Source organism: Meriones unguiculatus, chromosome 5 (genome assembly GCF_030254825.1).
Source record: "Meriones unguiculatus strain TT.TT164.6M chromosome 5, Bangor_MerUng_6.1, whole genome shotgun sequence".
Classification (NCBI taxonomy): Eukaryota; Metazoa; Chordata; class Mammalia; order Rodentia; family Muridae; genus Meriones; species Meriones unguiculatus.
In genome coordinates this window covers 93,579,018-93,591,494 of record NC_083353.1, presented here as the reverse complement: position 1 = coordinate 93,591,494, position 12,477 = coordinate 93,579,018, and the positions used below count along the sequence as shown (strand labels likewise).

Sequence of the window (12,477 nt, the reverse complement as noted above, 5' to 3'; positions counted from 1 at the left end):
TTCTCCTTCTACTTTTCAGCCCAGCCACAGGTGGTTGTCCTGATCTTAGGCAACTGATCTATAAAAAGTTCATAACAGTCGGATTCTTATTTGACCTATTTAAGTAAGTGGCTTAGACATTCTACCCATCAAGTCGCTGTATCGGCTTCACAATTTACTTCATATTTTGCAAGCTAACACTACAGGCATGCTGGGCAAAGCTGGTAAGAGGAGATGGAGCAGTTACACTGTTTCACCCTAAAGGAAAAATCACGCAAGTGCTTATAGAACTTTTAAAAGAACAAAACAGCAGAGCCATTTGATAGATACCTGAATCTCAAGTATCCTTGAGATGCTTTTTCACTTTGCCCTTCTCATTAAAGACTCTTTATATTTGAACAGTTGCAAGGGTTTCCATTCCTTGTGACCAAACAAGCATTGACTTAAATAAATATTAACAAGTGAATTAGAAAAAAGGACAGGCACCAGAGCAGTGATGTTCAAGATATAAGCCATCGACTACCTTCCCCAAATCATCCAGGGTTATCAGTGACCATAGGGTCAGTAAACTCCCCTTAAAACCAAAGGATGAAAACATGTAGGTAACGTACATTTTTTAGCATGTATCAGAAATGTGACAGCTTTTATGGTTAACCACAAGAAGAACTTATTTTGATAAAGAGAGACCAGACCAGAAACAAGAGATACTCATTTAAGGAAAGGGAAGAGTAGGATGAACCATGCGAAACACCATAAAATTACAGCAGGGGCATGATCAGCCTGTGAAATAAGGCCAAAGAGTGTAGGAGTTCAGGCATCTGCGTATGTGAACTGGATGTAAGCAGAAGGCCACAGTAAGGCACCAGCAGCAGTTCCCAAAGGTTAGAGAGTTGCCTGTGACAATGACAATGAAGCTGTGTGGCCTACAAGCAGGAGCACAGCTGGAAAACAATGAAGATAAAGCCAGTCCCAGCTGTGTGAGCAGTTTTAAAAGCTGTGCTTTCAAGAAGTTGAACAAGATAGCATATAGAAGGCATTTTTCATAATGTATGGGACATGATAATAAGAAGCAATTGGAAACTATTTCTAAGGGGTCTAGGTAAGACATATTTTTTTTCTTTTTTAGTTTTGTAACAGTGAATAGTTTCAAGCAGACACTAAGTCCTAAGTGTTCTTTCTTAAAGGGAGCTTGAAGAGACTCAGGAAGAGTCGAGTTACCTGGCCTGACACCTACTTGCCTTCCTAGCATTCTTCCCAGAGTGAAAGAAATGTCAATGGATTGCTCTGTGTGTCTTGGAGGGTTTTGAGATACAGAATATGGAAATTTTGTGGTCTCAGTAGAAAACATTGTTTTAAAATTCCCTGGCTGTGCCTAGATTCATGGCAAGACCACAAAAGGGAGCACCTGTATTGACACTCACCAGTGACTTCCCATTCACCAAGTTTAGCTCTGCCCTGATACAACTAAACTGGTAAAATCAAATTCCATAAAAAATTACTTGTCCTCACTTTGGAAAGGGAACTCCAGGAGGACTGTCATTGAAACTCCCACTAGAAGAGCAGGTCAAAGGATTCAGTTTTTTTTAATCAAAACTAGTCAAAGAAAATCAACATGTCTACTTGACACTCTTTACTTAAGGAAAAGAGATGCATGCCAACCTTACATGATTTTGCCCTTACAAACAAAATGCAGGATTGTGAGTTCTAACATGGCTGCACCTTGTGAAACATTTAAATAAGTAATTGTGTACACTATACTGGACTTGTGGGCCTATAAGACATCTTGAGTGTTGGCTGTTGGGAATTGTTAGCACATGTTTGATTCACATGTTGCTTATGTATGTTTGCATGCACAAGTGTTTGTGGACGCCTAAAGTTGAGTCTGAGTGTCCTCCTCTATCTCTTTTCACATTATATTTTTGAGACAGGATCTCTCACTGAACCTGCAGTTCATCAGTTCAGAAAGACTAGCTGGCCAGTGAAACCCCAGGTATCCACCTATTTCTGCCTCCCTCACATGGGGGTTTAGGCATACAAGTGAATTGGAGAAATAACAGGCACCAGAGCTGCACCATGCTGCTTTGGATTCTGGGGATTCAACTAAGTCAGGGACATGAGCCCTTTACTGAGCATGCCATTTCCCCAGCCCTGATCTTTTTCTTAAAATATATAAATTTAGCTGTTGAAAAGTCATTTAGAAAAGGGCATTTTATTGAAAGTGGATTTTATATATTAAAAAAAAATGTCAAAGAACCTAGCGGAAGCTGCCACAGTATCTTGTAGTGTTCATACCATTTTCATGCATCCGGATCTTCCTGCATGAGAGAACTTCACTTAATCGCTTACTCCCATTTCCCAAGTCCTTAAGTTACCATACAAAAAGTTGGTTAAATTAATATAGTTTGGACTTTGCTGTTTGGGGTGTGAGCTTCAGTACGTTCATAAGACTTTCCAAAGTTCACTTACAATAGAGATAATAGTAGCCAATAAGTCACTGCTTTAGTTGAGGATTAAATGAAAGAAAGCAGCATTTGTCAAAATGGCCCAAGGACACTGGCAACATTCCACATTCTGCTTTGAACATTGGCATTTGGATAAGATTTTACTGAGAGACAGAGGCAGACAGAGAGAAAGAGAGGGACATAGACACAGAGACACACAGAGAGAGAACTAAGGAAATAAAATGAGTCTACTGTCATCAAGTGTGTAACCCCAACTGTGTTATTCCTATTACTGAGGTGGGAAGGCAGGGGACAAAGTATTTTAGTCAGTTAATGAGACTTTCTATATAAACCTTTGGGTTGGGGTGTATTTGCATTTTGACTATTTTTGCAAAAAGTACCAAACAGAATGTTCAAATGTAGTATGCAATGTATGAAAAAGAAGGAATGATTTAAAATGTTTCCAGAGTATGTGGAGTATGTGGCACAAGGAAAGAGCAAATGGGCTAAAAGATCCAAGAACTAATTGGGGAAATGTAAAGAATTAATGGATGTAATTGTAGCTTGATAAAAGTATACCTTTTCTTAGTCCAAGAAATTATTTCAAAATTAATCTGGAAGGATAAATGACTTAGCAGAGTAATTAATTATCAGTCATGTGTCTGAGTTTGTGGGTTGCAGTTCCCCAGGTTTGGCTTTGAACTTGTTAATAGCTCCTGCCTCTCTCTCATCTCAGTAAGGGCTGATCACAGATGTGTGGCAAGCTGTGCACACATCGTCATTAGCATCTAGACTAATTTCCTTCCTGATTTGACCAAGCATTAGTTGAGGAGCTCGTTTCCCTGGGCTCCAATTTATTTCATCTGTTAAGCGGTTATAAACTTGGGCTCATATCTTTCCTGGTGCCCTTTGGAATAAGGAAAAGAAAGGCAAGCATGATAAAGAAGACACAGAAGCCTTAAGGGATGTGAAGATTGGGTACTTGAAAAGAACACACAGTTATTACATGGTGCATACTGACAACTTCTTTTCTTTTGCTTAGAGACATTTTAGTTTCTAATATATGTATATGCTATATATTAGAACACACATGTATATCAACAATATCATTTTATAGTGTATATTGATCACTCTCACCTTCCACCTTCTTTTGTCTCCCTCCCACCCCTATCAACCCCATCCTCCTCACTATAAATCCCTTTTCCACATCCTTTCTGCTTACTTTTGTGACCTACTGAGTTTAACTGTGGCCGTCTGTGCAATCATGCTCATGAACTATTCATTGCAGGCCGGGTGGTCTACCAATGAGGACTGTCCCTCTAGGCAGTGGTTCAGGGAGGGGGAACAGACAAGCGTGCTTCTCGCCATCCGTGGCTGACTGTACAGGCCCACTGCAGATAACTGCAGCTGCTGTCAGTCCACGGTTCCAATGGCTATGTTAAGGACTGAACTCTCCGCACTCGCGTATCCTTAGCTGTTAGAATAGCCAGGAATCCCTACATTCACCATGGTCCACTGCAAAGAGTGATTTCTCTGATCAAGGCTGAGAGTAGTATATTTCTGTATGGGTATGGGTATAAGACAATGTCCTTGATCATGTGCAGCTGCCTTCAGGGGCCACATCCTGAAAATTAACTCTCCAACCCACAACAGTCCTCATTTAGCAATGGGTCCTGAGCCCCACCCACTCCCATCCATGCTGCATTGAGCTTCTGCAGGTTGTGCATCCTGACACAGCTTCGGTCAGTTCATACCATTCATCCTAACTCATTATATTCGCTGGTGTGTGCATGGAGAATTAGAAGAAAGGACTTCACAACATAGAAGGAATAAGGAAATGCTCATTACCCTGGTTTGAACAATGCGTGATATATAAAAAAGCTAAATACCACAATACATGACATGGATATCGCCTTAGTTTTCTCTCCTGTTGCTGTGATTAAAATACCTCCTCAACAAAAGCAACTCTAAGGTGAGAGGGTTTGTTTCAGCTTAGAGTTTGGGGTGATGGTCCACTCTGGCAGGAAAACCATAGCAGTTAATCATATTATGTCCACAGTAAGGAGCAGAGAGCAATGGAAATGTGTTACCGCTCAGTTTTCCATCTCTCTGTCCATCTTTGGATTCTAGTCAGGGAGTGGTGCCAGGCTACATCTTCCACATGAGTCAATTCAGTTGAGATAATCCCACAGTCATGGCCAGAGGTCCATCCACATGCATGCCTACATTCTGCCAGGCTGGTGATCACAAATTTGTACTATTACCACGTGTTAATAATAATTTTAATGTTAAATGGGGAGAACCCGAAAGATTTTTAAGTTTAGCAGAGGAATACAATACAACAGAATGCTTTACTATGACTCATGGGTGCCTTCACCCAGCCTTCCTGTCCCAAAAGGCTGGACAAAATGTATTTAGTCCCTTACATTTTCATTAGGCTGAAAAGGAGGTCATATATTTGAGTACTTTCTCTGAGACTATGGAAGCAAAGCTTTATGCCATTATTCCTTGTTATTGAGCAAAGACTTCGCATAGAAAAATGAACGTAGGAAAATCGAGCACAGACAACTGAGACGTATTTGCATCATGTAATTCAGGCAAATTTTAAGTGAGTAAAATGAAGATCTTGAGGGTGGAAGACTGAGAGGTATAGTAGAGGCTGGTTGCAATGACCCTCCATGGGGGGTGGAGAGTAAATGACCCTCCGCGAGGGTGGAGATCAACGGGGACGTTTCTGAGCGCAGACTTGGCCTTCAGCCATGTATGTGTAAGGGTTTCCCAGGTGTACAGTGTTTTTATTATACAGTCTCTCCAAATGATGTCCAATGAGAAGACAGCGGGAAATGAGCCAGATTGATGTGGGCAGTTGTTTCAGATGACTCTCCCAGGGCCAAGAACAGATTGACCATGAGTGAAAGATAAATGTGGACTTGGTTTCCAAAAATATCTCTAGGCATTTTTCCATGCCTTCTTTTCATTTCAGTGTGTTCAGTGTAACAGCTATGTTAAAATATTCATCCTTTTGAAAATCTCGAAACACACGCATAACCACTTTCATCTATTTAAAAAGTATTCTTGATTTAATACCTGTTCTATAATGGTAAAGGCATCATTATTTTTTTCAGAACAGCATCTTTACGTACTGCATTTGAGCTTATGGTTAAATTAAGTGAAATCTCTGTTGCAGTGATCATAAAGAGTCCTCGCAGCAGGAGGATTCCTTTTGGGTAACCAAATTACTTGCCGAGATAGAGATAACAGTCTTACTCTGGACATTCTTCCTGTTTGTTTCTGTTCATTTACCCAGATAAACCTGTATTGACTAGCAAAATGGTTTTATGATTCAGAATAAAACAAAACAAACTTGTATTATCTCATGAGCAAATTAAGGCACCACTGTTTCATAGATGCTCAGAGGCTTAGGTTTAATATCCAGCTCAGTGAGGGAAGGAGGCACGACGTATTCTTAAGTGCTGTTGCATATTTTTAAATGGTGTTGGTCCAAATCATCTCACAACTCAGCAATGTTGTGTTAGCCAAGTTTCTGGGGGCGGGGGGGGGGAAATTCTGAAACCATGGATAATAAAGTTTGTTTCATAAACGATACACATAAGAGATTACCAATAGCTAATACAACACATGGCAGCATGCTCTAAAAACAGTTATTAAAAAAATCATCTTTCTTAAAATATCTTACTCTGTGGCACTTGCAGAAAGCTTGTGGCTCACTGAAAACCAAAACTGTAGAAGATGAGTCTATGTTTACAGAGGGTGCTTGCTCAGCAACAGAGCTCTGAGAAAAGATGAGTCACTGCCTGTGCTGTGAGACTGCCCTTAAACAGTGAAATAAATACACCCCAGGCACACACACATGCACCCACACACTGTCTCTTCTCCAGCAAACCAAGGTACAATGGATCACTACCAGGATGGAGGCAAACTGGACTTACAAGGTGTCCAGCTACGGAAAGTAGCCGAGAAGCACCGTTCACCCTTAATCACCATCTCCTTTCGTGTGGTTTTCCTGGTTATTTTTCCCCACAGTAAACTCTAAGTTTACAAGATGAAAGTGCCTGTGTCCATCCAGTTCTGTACACTATTATCCATGCACCCTGTGAATGGTGTTTTCCCCCCAGTCCCTTATTCAGAACTCCAGTTAGAACCACTCCTCCTATCCTCCATGTCTCTTAGATTCACTTTCATAACATTTACTGTTTCTCTGGCCCATGTTCTGGAGTAATGGATAAACACTTCCCCATTCGTCTTCAGCCACAGTCTTACCATTGATTTTATTTTTAATTCTGTTATACTAGGGGGGTCCCTAGTATCCAGATTTGACTCTCAGTACAGCTTCTGGTTTGTAACGCATGTGTCTTTGTTTCTTTTTTATACCAATGGCCTTCACTCTCTTCCAGACTCGTGGCAACTCTTTTGTGCACACATTTCAAAGTGTTTTCCTCACTATAGTCAACCTTCTCTTCACGCCCCCATTTTGTGCACCTGTGAACTGGATGTTAGCAAAGAGGCATTCTATTATCTCAGCTTGAGTGCTATGACTACTCGAATCTAGAAAATAACCTAGAGATGATGGAATAGTGCAGAATCATTTAGCAGCTAGGCCTGCTGATACAGCTAACTCAGGGGATGACAGAGGAGGATTACTAGGTCAGAGCCAGCCTGGGTTACATAGTGAGTTTGAACTCAAGCAACTTAATTAGACCCTCAAAATTAAAAATAAAAATAATAAGAGGGCCAAAGATAAATATAGACCAGCAGTATAACCCCTTACATGTACAAGACCACAGGTTCCAATTCCTGACTGCACAAACAATAAACAGACAAACAAAAATCCAGAGAATGATGTTTTTTTTTATATTTTTTATTTTTATTAATTACAGTTTATTCACTTTGTATCCCCCTGTAGCAACTTCCCTCTTCCCCTCGCGATCTCATCCTCCCTCCCCCTTCTCTACCCATGCCCCTACCCAAGTCAAGTGATAGGGGATGTCTTCCTTTCCTTCCTTCTGATCCTAGTCTATCAGGTCTCATCAGGACTGGCTTGCATTGTCTTCCTCTGTGGCCTAGTAAGGCTGTTCCTCCCTCAGGGGGGGAGGTGATCAAAGAGCAGGCCAATCAGTTCATGTCAGAGACAGTCCCTGTTCCCATTACTATGAAACCCACTTGGACACTGAACTGCCATGGGCAACATCTGTGAAGGGGTTCTAGGTTATCTCCATGAATGGTCCTTGGTTGGAGTATCAGTATCAGAAAAGACCCCTGTGCTCAGATTTTTTTATTCTGTTGCTCTCCTGTCCTCTCCAGGAGAATAATATGTTTTAAGCAAAATGTTACAGAACATATTAGGAATACTTACAGATAATTTGTTTTTAGGAAATTTCTAATTGCTTCTTTAAGTTCTAGCTATTTTTATACTAATTCCTTCTTTACCACCATCTAAAAGGATTGTCGCTCTTCACTGACTATTATTATGTACAAACTTGGCACACATTTTCTGTCTCTAAATATTTCTAATACTTCTCATCAACTAAGATCCAAAGATAAATCTCTTCCCCAGTGCACAGAGATGGGTTATAGTACTTTAACATGTATTGTTCATAAGAACTTTCAATTACTCTCTATAAATGTGTTTATAAAAGTAGTCTTTGCATGCCGGTCATGAATTATTTTTACTTTTTTTTTTCTCTCAACCTCCTAAGGAACACTTTCTTTAGGCAGCTTACACGGAAGTAATTTGATGTCTCACAAAAAGAATGGCTCATGCATTAGAAACTAACAAGAGAACAGAAGTTAAACAGGATCTTGATTAAGTTACAAAACTCCTCCATCACTCTCCTGAGTCATCCATTAAGTGAGGAGTGTTATAGCTCAGATTTATGTGATATTTTCCCTACCTGTGCTATATCCCAGGCCACGAGCTTTCTGGCTGTCTATAACGTTTTTATTATAATTATTGATTAGATGTCATTCTTGCAAAATTGCTGTACAGAGTCCTCAAGGGCAGATCATCTAAACCTCATAGTACATACAGTGTTCGGTATTGGTGGTGTAACATTTATAAAAGATTTTGGTGTCTGTTAACACTTTGCTTATCAGTGGCTTTATAAAGGAAACCGTATTTACTTCAGATCTAAAGATTTGGGTTCAGAAACCTAAAATGAGATTCTTGTGAAAATAAATAACTCTTTTGCAAGGGGAACAGAAGTAACTCAAAAGAGCATGTGTATGAGTGGAGGGACTTACGCTACACTGGGTAGGGGGAGGGTGCAGAACAGAGTTTAATACTGTGGAAACATTATTACGAAACCCTGAGATTTACATTGTGATATTATTTTAATGGATAAATTTATATGTGCTCATTTGAAAAAAAACATATAATAACTTCTAATATCTTCCTGTTCTGAGCTCTATAACCAGTATCTTGTCTAACCAATCAACATGCGTTGTTTGATCTACATGGTATTGTACAATGAATTTTAAAATCGGACAATTTCACTCATAATTACAGCTCTGCTCTTTAAACATTTCACTTTTCATCATGCACCATCGCCATCCGAGGCTACCGTTGGACTTGCTATGTAGCCAAGGATATCCTTGAGCCAAGGATATGATTCAGCCTCTAGCTCTAGAGTGCTGGTATTAAAGGTATGAGCCAACTCACCCAGTTTTCAGGGGTACTGTGCATTGAATATAGGGCTCTGTTTGGTAAGCATTCTACCAACTGAAATACCACTGCTTTGCATTTTAAAAGATAAATAGCATAAAACATATAAACACCATCTCAGCCTGTTACGACAGAACTCAGCCCATGATTAAAGAGATTGCCCAGTCTTTAGAATGTTCTTTGTCTTTGGGATTGTGAGCGTGGAGATCTGTTGATAGTTGATAGTATTATATTCAAACTACAGATGGTTGTACAGTTGTAAAAATTATATTCATAGTAATGTTTTATTATCAAGGTTGAAAAGAATTGACGCCAGAATAAAAGGTCGTATGCTGCAGAAAGAAGGAGGCCAAGCATATTTATTTACATAAGTACAAAATATGCTTTTATTAAGTGCCAAGTCTTCTTTATGCCTTTATGGTAACCTTCTTATTTACATTAAATGATCAAATGTTAGTAACTATTCTTATTCCTACCCATGTTTGTGTTTTGCATAAGTGTTTTAATTTCTGCATTTTGTCATTGCTGATTTGTTTTTACTTCATGTCAAATCTAATCTTATGAACAAAGAAATCAACATTTTACAGCACAAATAGAAACTATTTAGGAAACATATGTACACTTATTTTGTGTTTTCATGTACGTGTGTGTGTGTGTGTGTAGCATGCCTGTGGAGAACAGAGTTGACGTCTGTCATCTTCCTTAATGGCTTTTCCTCCTCACTTTTTCAGACAGGGTCCCTCACCCTGGGGTTTGCTGATTGCCGGGACCTACTGGCTTGCAAGCCCCAAGGATCATCTTGTCCGGGTCCCTTAGATCTGGGATTATAGGTGCATGCCACTATAGCTGGCACTTGCCATGGTGCTGAGGATCTGGACTGCAGTCATCAAGTGTGTGCAGCAAGCACTTTTCCAACTGAAGATCCCCCACAGTGCTCAGAAAATGATTGTTATGTTATCATTCATTACTTCTCTTCCTGCCAAATTTTATCACTGGTTTATTTTGGTATCTTTGTGCCATTTATGCATATGCCTGTTTATTAACTCCAAAAGCATTTTAGCATATCACAGCATAATAAGATTCATGTGACCTATTTTAACGTCTGTATACTTCAGATAGCTGCTTTAGCAACTTCCTGCTTCTTGTCTCAGGTCTGCATGCACAGGTAGACTTGTTGACATTTAATCATCTCTGCAGGGTGCTCCACTGGCCAATCATTTTTTGTTTTTTTTTTTTTGTTTGTTTGTTTGTTTGTTTTTTTGTTTTCAGATCTTTTCCCCTAACCTTTCACTTTCTTTCCAGAAGAAACCTCCACTTACCTGAGGAGATTTTTTTTTTCGTGCTTCAGGAATGCATTCTAGCACTGTAGAGCTGAGCTTCGGCTGGGCTGGTAAAGGATGGAAATGGGAACAGCTTGCTGTTAGGTGTCTGGGTTTATCCTCCTTCTTCCCACGTGAAATCCTGAACTCAGCTGCACTGGTGTCCCTAAAGTCTCTGCTTCATTTGTTTACATGATTGTTTTCTAATGCTTTCTTCATTTTCCCTTTTCTGTATACCAAAAGCTGTGACAAGGTTGAGTGCAGCACCTGGCACACAGTGGGTCTCCTGGGAATCTTGGTGGCATAAACAAGAAAATGCATCATGGCGCTCCTGTTAATGAAATGACTGGATTTTGGAAAAAGCAGTATTTGGTCCAGCTGTTTGCATGTTTTATGTCTGCTGTCCACCAGGTGCGGTACTGGAACAATGGAGGAGAAGAAGAATCATCCAGCAAAGTGAAAGTGGCAGGAAATCAGACATCGGCCATGCTCCGAGGCCTGAAGAGCAACCTGGCATATTACACAGCTGTCCGGGCTTACAACAGTGCAGGCGCTGGCCCCTTCAGCGCCACAGTTAATGCAACCACCAAGAAAACGCGTAAGTAGATTCTCATTTTTACACTGTTTAAATGTGAAGGGAAAGACTCTGAATTATCAGTGATGGACCCCTTTATCGCCTGAATGGATAACTCAAGTCATTAACCCCACTGAGTGATGAAATCCTGCTTCCACGGAGGCCTCCACATTGTTACCCTCACAATATCTCTAACTCTCTAAGTTGATCCTCCACTTGAACATGAATGTACATGGTTGGAAAATGTGCTTGTGGGTGTGAAGTCCATTTCATCTTCGTCTTAAGTGTTATTGGCTTCGTTGAGTCGACCATCGTGGGTTATTAGTTCTCCGAAGCTTGGGGTAACCATGATAGCTGGAAGCAGACACAACACCTGGGAGTCGGGTTTCTAAGCCTTTCCTTCTCTCATTTTTTATTTAAAAGATTCCAAAATGAATTTAAAGGTTATGATAATCAGACTGTGTGGTACACACAAATAGATACACATGTTGGTGTGTTTGTTTTGCTGCTTTATTTGGGCTCTTATATCTACCACCTTTCTCCACTCCAATCCCTTCCAACACCCCATCACCAGGTAGGAGAGACAGAAGGTTAGTAGGGAGAGGGGCCATTGAGATCTTTTCACTACTTCCTGCTGATCAGGGGTGTTGAGTTTCTAGGGGCAAGTGCAAACTTTGTCTCATCAGACTATCTCTAATTTCTTCTTATTGTCTCTTTTCTCATGACCACGTGACAAACCAGGAACAACTTCAGCAGGAGGAACCTCCTCTCTTGGGGTTCTGGTTTTTTTATACCCTTCTTAGAGTCCCTAGAACTAAGTTGTCTTCAGCTGACAAAGTTACACCCCTGCCACAGCACACTGGGGGCAAATATTCTGCTGCTTGTGGACAATCTGAAGCAGCTCCATATCCCACAACTGGGATTAAAATAAAAACATGTTTACATAACATAACTTGGTCTTTAAAGAAACCAAAACTCTCACTACGTGCACAGGAAAGATTCTAACCAGCAATGCCAAGCCAATGTTGTCTTCCAAGCTGAATCTTTGTTACCTTTGTATTCGCAGCTAAGCTCATGAGCTTTGATGATGTTACAATTAAATTAGTCATCAAGAAAGACAGTCATTTGCATTTCGTTACTTTCTCACAGCACATCCACTCTAGTTTGAACTGTTTTGGTATTGTCATTGTGATCATAGCTAAAAATGGCTGAGAAAATTCCATGTCCCAAATACTTGATGATCATTCCTTCTGATTTCAGTTCTAGAGGTAAGAAAAGCATGGCCCAAGGGTGTTAAATCCCTCCAGCACACTGGTATTTTTGTTTGTTCATAGTGGTTTCCTTAATTTACTTTCTAAATTTCCTTCAATAAATCTCTGTGCTTTAAGAAGTTTCTGTACAGAAGAAACAACTGTTGTTCTTGCTTGGCACATGAACGGATACACTTTGTTTGCAGATCACCGTGTCCGAATCTATTTGAAA

The 12,477-nt window shown here is 40.2% G+C and overlaps 1 protein-coding gene across 2 annotated transcripts in view; it reads left to right on the top strand.

The window, feature by feature from the left end:
- Positions 1-12,477, top strand: part of Cntn3 (contactin 3) — a 396,519-nt gene that overhangs the window by 367,169 nt on the left and 16,873 nt on the right. For both annotated transcript variants that reach the window (XM_060383858.1, XM_060383859.1), the window contains exon 20: positions 10,833-11,019. In XM_060383858.1, the coding sequence (XP_060239841.1) occupies positions 10,833-11,019 (187 nt within the window). The remainder of the gene's footprint in view (positions 1-10,832; positions 11,020-12,477) is intronic.